Source organism: Rhinopithecus bieti, unplaced genomic scaffold (assembly GCF_001698545.2).
Source record: "Rhinopithecus bieti isolate Rb0 unplaced genomic scaffold, ASM169854v2 scaffold_13348, whole genome shotgun sequence".
NCBI lineage: Eukaryota > Metazoa > Chordata > Mammalia > Primates > Cercopithecidae > Rhinopithecus > Rhinopithecus bieti.
This window is the reverse complement of record NW_016808764.1, coordinates 7,165,280-7,175,669: the sequence shown is the minus strand read 5'-3', so window position 1 is coordinate 7,175,669 and position 10,390 is coordinate 7,165,280. Positions and strand designations below refer to the sequence as shown.

The window sequence follows — 10,390 nt, the reverse complement described above, 5'->3', positions numbered from 1 at the left end:
AAAAAACAAAAAAAACAAAAAAAACAAAAACAAAAAAAACAAAAAAAACCCATATCCAAAAAGAGGAAAAAAACCCCAAACACTAAGACTTTTGACCTTAGAATCACTGTATTTAGTTCCACAAGAACTAAAGGCCATATAACTCTAAAGAACAAGTCCAATGTTCAGATATTCTATTTTATCATGTTTAAGATCCAATGATCCAAGATTAGTGAAATGCCTCATATACAAAGAGCAATAGTATTTAAAAAGTATATAATGTGAAATAGCAAGCAATACCCTTGAATTCTAAATGAAGATTTTAGACATCTTGCATTGTGTACAATATCAAGCCTGGGCATTAAAATGTTTAGAGAACCATTACATTTACAGAACCCAATTATGATAGACCTGTGTTATGAAACAGATGTTTCACCCCACAACTTAGGAATGCTGCTTTTTACTTAAGAGCTCAAAGTTAAAATGGTATCACAAATTAAGTTAATCTGTGATTACAAAAATTAAGCTTAACTTTCTTCAAACCAGTTATCCTGGTTAAGGGGAGTTACCTCTGATAAGCTACAGCTTTCAATAGTCTACAATTAACGCAGCATTTTAGTATCTCATGAAAAAGAGGGAAATATTTTAATTTGGACATCTGCACTAACTAGATAGAAGTAGAAGATCTCATTCAACTTTGAAAACAATATAATAAATTTATATAAACTGAAAATCACTAAGACATTTATATATTCATAGGGGACCCCAGTTTCAGGTATCACTTTATAGTACAGATGTAAACAAAAGAAGGAGCTCAAAATGCCAAATAAAGCACGACTAAATAATAAAGCTGCATCAATGGTCTCTGGAAAGCTCTTTTCTATGATGTGTTTGAACTTGAAGAAAGCATCAAACTTCAATATAAGCTTTGCATGTTGCTAATGCATTTTTGGAAGCCATAAATCAGGCAGGAAAAAAAAAACTAACAAAAACTAAGTGATACAACGTGAAAATGGCAAAATATACACTCCAAACATTTTTTATTGCAAGAAACAAAAAGCACACAACAGCCTGTACATACATACAAAATACTAACTATAGACAGACAAATGTAGAACATGTCATCATGTTCATTAGTGTAAAACCTAAACGATCTAAAAAGGATCATACATTAACTGTACAACACAGTGTCATACAGGGAGAATGCTATCATATTTAATATGAAACAGTGTTACGGGCACAAATTACCCATTTCTACAAAATAAGTGTGCAAATGATGCCACATATATCCATATTCAACTGAGCTGTCATCAAAATACATTTTATTTACAATATGTACTATGATCAGTTGGATATTAAGTTCTAAAATGATTTACTTCACTGCTACATTATAAAGGTAAAAGCAATGTGTAGAAAAAGTGTGAGATTGTGTTTTTACATACTGCTTTTGTAGTTGCCATCGCTGGTTCAGTTCGACTTCTAAAAAACAAAATAAAACCAAAATTAACATTAGCTATTTATGAATTTTGTGCTAATAAATTTTAACATATTATCTTCAATAATACATTTTAGGAACATAATTTTCCTTTGGTATAAATATTTAACAACAGCCAATTTCTGAATGAATTACTCTGATTAATCTTTACCACCTTTGAACAGTTTTAAGATAGATTTGTGGTTTGGAAAACAATTCCATACTAGGGAATACGAAAATAGGTATACCGTGCCACTTAAAACAAATGTTTTCTGAAAGGTAGTATAGGGATTTTAGGTTTAGAAATGTGGTTTATTCTTAATACACTGAAAAATTAAAATACATAATTTCCCAGTTTCTGAATAGGTAAATTTTCACATATCAGGAAGACCACTGTTGTTAACATCTGTAATTTGGATCCCTGAGAAATTGCTGTGCTCCCAAAACTAATTTTCCAATCTGGAAGGCCAGGCTGATACCTATTTTCATTTTTCAAATGCCTTGAAACAACGATCAAAAATTGAACAAGAGGTCAAGGTAAGAGGATCACTTGAGCCCAGGAGTTTGAGACTAGCCTGGGCTGTAACATAGTAACCCCATCTCTTAAAAAAAGAAAAAAAAAAACTGAACAAAATTCTCACTCCCAGAAAACACATATTTTAGTTAAAAGAACTGACTTAAATGGCTGTGTAGAACTGGAAAATTTGGTGTTTAAAAAACACACACGTAAACCCCAAAAGAAATTACTTTAATCGACACAGGAACGGGGAAGGAGTTGAATTGCTAGATACACCTTTTAATGCTTCAAGTTTAACGTATCTTGACTATACAGAAATTTTAGCATCTAACAGTTTATAGGTTTGTGTATAATTTGGAATTTGAGAAAAAAAAAGCTGAGCTTTGATTTTCTAGTTATTTGCTCAAAAAAAAAAAAAAAAAAAACCAGATGCATTTTATGAGGCAAATTTATTACAAACAGAATCCTATATATTGTAAATTAACATAGTATTCTGTGTAAGAGGCAACTTATTTTGCCATGTACTTCAAGTGATTCTTTTCTTAAGAGTTTCTATCAAAAAATCTACAGAAATGATGTTTGCCATTTTTTAAAAAGCACTTGGTAAATTAAAGTAAAACTTCACACTAGATTGTAGGAATTAATTATCCCCATAAATTTGTAATTCTTAGGCTGGGTGCAGTTGCTCACACCTGTAATCTTAGTACTTTGGGAGGCCAAGGCCAGTGTATCACCTGAAGTCAGGAGTTTGAAACCAGCCGGGCCAACATGGTGAAACCTAGTCTCTACTAAAAACACAAAAATTAGCCGGGCTTGGTGGTGGACACCTGTAATCCTGGCTACTTGGGAGGCTGAGGCAGGAGAACTGCTTGAGCCTGGAGGCTACGGTGAGCCAAGATTGCGCCACTGCACTCCAGCCTGGGCAACAGAGTGAGACTCCCTCTCAGGGAAAACAACAACAACAAAAAAAACCTAATATAATTCTTCTATAGTTCTTAGAATCATTTAAAGATAAGAACACACACCATTAAAAGTTCACTTGGCAATTACAACAAGGAGAGTACTCGGCTTTTTAAAGCTGTTACTATACAGAAGATACTGCACAAAAGGACTTCTAAATGTTAAGATATGGAATGTAACTTTACAACAAACTAATGAGAAAAATCTTAGAATACTTGCCCACATGAGGTAAAGCTCCAAGAAATGACTTTATTTTTACCTTAATTTCAAGAACACTTTCCATTTCCTAGCACTGGCAAATTCTAGAATTTTTCATTGACTCAAAACAATTTATTCCATTTCAAACAAAACTACCTAATCCTAAGTGAAAATCACTACTCTTTAAATAACCTATGTTGCTGCCCTTTTCACATATTATATTTCTGCTATCACTATTGATACGGCAAGAAAGCAGAGAAAGTTAAGGATATAAGGTTTTAATCCTGTCCCAGGTTAGTGACCATCAGCTCTGGACTAGTTGTGAGACTGCTCTCTTCCTACTCCAATAATGTGCATTTACCATGTGCCAGACACTATTTAATTCTTACAACCCTCTAGGGTTAAGTACTCACATCCCTATTTTATTTTTGAGGAATCTGAGGCACAGAGACTTACCCAAGGTCCAAAGTCACACAACTGGTATGAAGCAGTAAATGGAGTCAAATCTAAGCCTGATTTCAGTGCCTATGATTATAAATCCTATATACTTTATGCCTCTCAGCCAAAGCCCCTTATTGATAAAGAGTAAATGTTAGCATTGCTGAATACTCTTGATGCTGTCAAAATATTGAGGACCAATGTCTACCACACTAAATTTTTGTGGTGAAGAAAACCGAAGGAACACGCTAAAAAAAAAAGCAGTCAAAGAAAGGCACAGAAATAATCTGAATATCACTTTCTTGTCTTTGTAAATGACAAGACATTTACATTACTTTGCACTGCCCAAATGGAGAAAAAATTTTTCCTAATAATGGCCATTCTCACCACAGGCTAAGTCAATTTAACTGGGGGAGGATATAAAAAACAAACGAACAAAGAAACCCACTATCCTCACAGTCTTGAGAAAATGTATTCATTAAGGTTAAAGTAGTAAGTTCAGTTCTAAAATAAAGTTTTCTCTCACAAAATTAAAAAACAAACTAAAAAAAGTCTATTTTGAGAAATACACGAGATTTGATACTTACATAACATATGTCTTGCTTGTAGATTTAACACCTCCAATAGGAATTCTTCTAACAATTACAGACGAATTCTTAGGAATCAGAGCATTATCATCAGTATATTCTGTAAATAAAAAGACAGAATCGAATTTCCATTTGGGGATTTGGGTGAGTACCCAAGAATAAGAAAACTTCAAATACAAATTTCATGGGAAATTTAAATATAATAACTAAAAGTTCCTTGCAACTAGATTACTGATATTGTCAGAACAAACATCCAAAGCTGTAAGAGGGCTTCTTTTCAAAGGACAACAAATATCATCAGCAGGTTCTTGGCTCTGGCACCTCTACTTTTGTGGAACTCCAAATCTCAGTAACACTGTCATTCTTTAGTTTAGTCAGAAATGCTGAACATGTGAGCAGAGAAAAAGCTGCTATTTAGAATGAAGATATTCTGTCTCTCCTAGTCCCTAAACATTAGTTGAGTATTACAATCCCTGCACTCACAGAAATTATTACTGAGGAAGACAGACTAAAAATTAAATTATGACGTTATGAATAAAGAGAAAATGGTTTTCTAACAAGGAATGAATAATGGAATACAACTTCAGATAGCATGATGATTCCAAGAAAGTCCCTTGGAGGAACTTCTACTGGATCCTTAAGGACTGAGAACCCAGCCAGATACGGGGAAAAAACTGGTTGAGGACTATTTCAGGCAGAGGATAAGAAAAGCATATGGGAAAATGACACGAAACAGCCTGAAGAGCCTAAGAAAATAAAAGAGAAGAATGATAGAAAGGTATAGACCACACACTGATTTATATTTTGTTTTAAAGTGCAACAGGAAGACACTGAAGGATTTTAAGCAAAGTGATTATTTGCTTTTTGTTAAAGAAAAAAAGACTGCTTGTAGGAACACAAGAGTAGAACCAGGGAACTAATAATGAGGCTGTTAAACAATCCAGGTAGAGATAATGATGACCTATGTTAGGATGTGACAGAGAGAAATTAAGACAGAATGTTTTCGGGTAGGATTGACAAAGCTTGCTGATGGACCGAATATTGGGGAGATGAAGGAGAAAGAGGAATCAGGCCAGAGGAATCCCTGGGTTCCTGGCTACAGCCACTGGATAAACAGTGATGTCACCTTCTGGGAAAACCAAGAGGGAGATGAATGGATCCTATTTTTATACTCCTTGGGCTATTTGCAATACTTTTATAAGAATGAAATTAAGAAACTGGACCTTAACTATGGTGAAAGAATCTGTAAAACTACCAAAAGAAAATTATCTTGAAGATGCAAAAATGTATCCATCTCCTTTAATCACCTCACCAGGCCTTTTTATTGTCAGTAAGTTTACTTGCTTCACTTAAAGTTACTCTGCACAAAGTGACTATCTCTGTTCTTCCGATTACTACGCTTACCACATATGTAGGCGTATCCGGCTTTTAATGTATATTAATTTAGTCATAATGCTAATAGTACTCCTTGTTATAAATGAAATTGTTCAGGCAAGGGTTATTTTCTATATACTTCAAATAGAAGGTGGTATCTCACAGGTATTCAATAAGACGTAGGCAATTTCCTAGATTTAGGCATGCCAATGTAGGACTATAATCATTATCTTGGATAGTTCATGATAGTCCCAAATTCCATGAAAGCTTTGATTCAGAAAAACTGAGAGTATGGGGTGACTAGATTTTTTTAAAGTTAATTCTAGAAACAAAACAGTGTCAAACACCTGACAGGAAGTTTCTGAATAGGTAACAACTCAATGCACTCACAAGAGCTTTCCAAGACAGCTTATTAATTTGATTAGCACAGTACTGTGTCAAACTAAAAGGTGCCTCAATGCCCTTCAAAACAGATGTTCTAACTGACTTTTTAAATACCTGAATTACAATGATGATTTCTTACCCCTCAAGGTATCTTTCTAGGGGTATTAAAGTAAAGACACTTAGGAGGTTATTTCATTTAAAATACCTCCTTAACAAGTAGTCTGTTGGCTTCAAAAGACCCTTTGTGCTTGCCAGTTTTTTTGACCCCAGACATGAAAGGCATGGATGAAATGAAAAACAAGATGAATCTGAGAAACGGAGAGTTAGAAATATAGTAAGAGTCGTTTATAAACTTTCATATTCAGCTTCCAAACCTCTCACACTTTAATTTCAGAATGAAGGATGTTTTGTTTTTTAGGGGTCGGTGTGCAGAAAAGTAGAAACGTTTCTCATATATAACAAAGATTACTTGAGATTCATTTTGAAATATAGTCTAGAAACAAGCAGGATTCTTGTCTAAAACACATGGAATTCTGACCCAAGCATTTTAGTCTTATCAAGATTTAAGGGTCCTAGGCCAGGCACAGTGGTTCAAGCCTATAATCCCAGCACTTTGGGAGGCCAAGGCAGGAGGATCACTTGGGCTCAGGAGACCAGCCTGGGCAACATGGCAAAACCTCCATCTCTACCAAAAAAAATACAATAAATTAGCTGGGCATGGTGGTGTGTGGCTGTAGTCCCAGCTACTTGGGAGGCTGAGGTGGGAGGATCACCTGAGTCTGGTAGGTTGAGGCTGCAGTGAGCCGAAATTGTGTCATTATACTCTAGCCTGGGCAACAGAGTGAGGATCTGTCTCGCTCAAAAAAAAAAAAAAAAAAAAAAAAAAAAAAAAAAAAAGTAAGGGACCTAAACATGGACAGAATTCCAAAATTGTAAGGAAATGTTTTATAGAAACATGGTAGATTAGGGATTTTAAAATTATAAGAATAGAATTAAGAAACTGGACCTTAACTATGGTAAAAAGATTACTCTAGTTTTCTTTAGTAAATATGTTGAGTATCAGTGCGAAAATCAAGTGGCGTTCTACTCAACTGCCTTGTGACATTGGATACTATTCCCCATAAAACTAGTTAAGTAGCTACCATCAATATATCTTTCTCTCTTAATTTGAGGACTGCATAAAAAACAAATTTTCTCCCTCAAAGCTCCCTTTTCTTAACAAACCTAATATCAAAGCTTTCTCCAATAAAGGGCAGCTCACATAAATATAAAAAAGAAAATGTGCTGGGCAAATCACTTCCCTGGCTTTCTGGGTTTGAATTACGTAGCATTTATTTCCTTGACTAGGAAAAAAAAATTGGTTACACAAAGTCACAAAACTCTTAAATTTCTGGACAGGATTCTTTCAACTATAACTTACCTAGTCTAAAGTTGCATTCACATGCCTGTAATCCCAGAACTTTGGGAGACTGAGGTGGGTGATCACTTGAGGCCAAGAGTTCAAGACCAGCCTGTCCAGCAAGGCAAAACCCATCACTACTAAAAATACAAAAATTAGCTGGGTGTAGTGGCGCACGCCTGTAGTCCCAGCTACTTGGGAGGCTGAGGCATGAGAATAGCTCAAACCAGGAAGGTGGAGGTTGCAGTGAGCTGAAATGGTGGCACTGCACTCCAGCCTGGGTGACAGAGTGAGACTCTGTTACAGGAAAAAAAACAAAAAAAGTTGCATTCAATTGTTCAGTCGAAAAGATGGATAACGCCTAGCCCTAATGATTCAATTGTGTAATACTCCAGTAAAATACGAAACTTGAATATATGACGATAAAAATTAATATCTTAATATCCTTTAATTCCATTCATATTCTCTCCTCTCATTCATAAATACTCAATATATCAAGATGGCCCAAACTTCTTATAAACCCATCTGTTCTGTGAAATATGACTGTTATAGTTAAGGGATGCTTGTGAGACACTTAAATAAAGCTATTTCTCAACTGTTCATGACCACCATCAGTTTTTCCTCTCCTTAGTCAGATGATTACACATAGCTCCAATTATCAAATGGTATGATACTTGTTTTTAAAAGGTGGGGAGGCAGACAGTATTTTCACATAATATCATTTGAGCAAATAAAATTCTTCCTTAATATTTTTGAGTCATGATACGCCAGCACCGCTGTTCCTTAACCTAATACAATTATACTTAGGTCTGCATTGTAAATGGAAAACTGGTCTACATGACAAGATTTACTCTACCTAAACTACAGGCTGGAAGTGGGGGACCTCCCATTTCAACTAAAAGAATCCATGTCACACCTTAAGTGTGATAAAAATTCAGTGACTAAAAAAATACCCTAACCTAATTGTCAACTTCACTTCTCATCCCATCAGTAACTTTTAGAACACCGAACTGCTAAAAAACACACATCAGCATTACTGATTTGAGAAAAAGAAACCAAAACAAGTTCAGAGTCAGGAAAGACTGCCTGTCACATTCATCTACTGTTAAGTTCCCAATATTATCAAATACTTTTGAAAAGGAGAAAGAATCTAACGATTCTTATCAGTGGCTTATTTGTACTCTATGGTAGCCACCTATTTTTCATACCTTAGTATCAACAGTCACGTAAAATCTAGCAACTACCACTTAAAAAAAAAATCAGTACTTTTGATCTTCATCCAATTGATAAATCTTAAGTCACTAATTCTGAAGCTGACACACAAGAGCGGTGACATCAGAACATTTCAAGATCCAAAAGCAATTCCAACACTGATTAAATCCTCAAAAATACTAAAGTTCAGATCCCTTCTCCACAACACAGGCAAGCAACTCCAAATAAATAAATGTGGGGAGGGAGGAAGGCAGGACGTAAAATTTGCCATCAAACTCCACAATGTTGTTAGGTTGGAGAATTCTTTTTTTTTTTTTGGCTGACTGAACAAACAAGTCTTGCACAGGCTCTCCTTCCCTCTTGATGGAAAATATGTTAGAAAACGCCCCAAGACAAGCACCCAAAGAGTCTAGATAGCTATCCCCCTCTCCTCCCTCCCTCACTTTAAAAAAACAGCGAAAAGAATAATCAGGCTTCCACGTTTTGGGTTAGCCTGTTACAGATGACCCAAGTATGCAGAAATAAAATAAACCAGAGAAACTCCAAGGCCAGCTGCTGCAACCCTTGGCTATCAATGAAAGCTGTATCCAAAGTACTAGAACGAACAGTCCCACTAGAGACATAATGGCGGTTAGCTTCCTGCCAGGCACCTTCTAACTAGTATCTCTCTCCAGCCAGCAAATATCTTTAAGACCATGCGGCCCTTACCTTCTTTCGTCTGCGCATTGGTGATCTGCAGGTCGCAGTCGGCAGCTTTCAGCTTCTCTCTCCCCATAATCTGCTTCTTTAAGTCGCAGAGGGAGATGTGGAGCCCATCAAAGGTGACGGTATCATAGTTGAGTTTAGAGGAAAATTTATAATGCACACAGGACATGGTGCCAAGGGATTCCTAAGGTTCAGCGAGGAGACGTGGACACTCTCAATATATGTATATTTATAAACTTTAAGAGCAAAATATGTACACACAAAACACTTAAAAGACACCGAAGGACCCTAAAGCCTCAGATTAAATACCCCCCAACCACAAGCAGGGGTTCGTCAGAACAATCATCCAGAGCCCCCCCGATACTCAGAATCACTTCATGGGGGAGGAGGAGGACGAGGACGGGTAAGAGGGGAAATCGAGAATCCGCCAACGGGCACAATGTCACCCGGCTGGGTCCCCCTCGCTCATGCTAAGGGGCCGGCAGAGACGGGGGAATAGACGGTGCAGTCAGTAGCGGTCAGTCCACACGTTAAGAGTCCGAGCGACCCCACGGGGTCAGGGGTCCATAGCGCGGCCGCACCTCCCGGCGGGTCTCTCTCTCCGTGGATTGGGGTGACCCAGGCCCCGGGAGAAGGTTGAGGGGAGAGGGCCTAGGCCCGGAGTCCACGAGCGGCCTCACGCCTCCTCCTGGCTTCCGGACGACCGGCGTCAGCTTCCCCAGGCCCAGGCCCCCACCGCACACAAACCCCTGGCGCCTGCTCCCCGGAGGCCACGAGCGGCCCCGCGGCCTAGGCCGAAAACGCGCGGTCGGCGGAGGAGAGGCCTTCCCGCAGGCCGCCCCCGGCTCCGCCTCCCCCCGCCGCCGCCGCCGCCTCGGACACAAAGCCGGCACAAGGCCTCCGCGAGGCCTCGGAGCACTTCCTCACCACCCCGGGCCCCAGCCGGCGGTCGGGTGGCTTCGGCGGACCCCGGGGACACCGCCGAGGCTCCCTGACGTTTCCTCTCGCCGGATCCTCCGCGCTTCGCTCGCCTTTCGTTTCCGTCGCCTTGAGGCCTGGAACCGGGAGAACACGCCCGCAAGCTGCCGGGCAGCGGCCAGGGCTTCTCCGGCTCCCTTTTTGTGTTGCCCCCCTGCCGCTCGGGGGCCCTCACCGAGCGGCGG

General features: G+C 38.5%; 1 protein-coding gene and 1 long non-coding RNA gene across 2 annotated transcripts in view; both read right to left on the bottom strand.

Annotated features, from left to right (window-relative positions):
• The window catches only part of LOC108538855 (uncharacterized), a 1,928-nt gene extending 638 nt beyond the window's left edge, over positions 1–1,290 (bottom strand). Inside the window, exon 1 of the long non-coding RNA XR_001888209.1 lies at positions 25–1,290. This is a non-coding gene — a long non-coding RNA (uncharacterized LOC108538855). The remainder of the gene's footprint in view (positions 1–24) is intronic.
• The window catches only part of RBBP6 (RB binding protein 6, ubiquitin ligase), a 33,350-nt gene extending 23,545 nt beyond the window's left edge, over positions 1–9,805 (bottom strand). Inside the window, 3 exon segments of the mRNA XM_017887170.1 lie at positions 1,422–1,458; positions 4,154–4,253; positions 9,231–9,805. Coding sequence (XP_017742659.1) covers positions 1,422–1,458; positions 4,154–4,253; positions 9,231–9,396 — 303 coding nt within the window. The 5' untranslated portion in view covers positions 9,397–9,805.
• Positions 9,806–10,390: the final 585 nt, after the last annotated feature.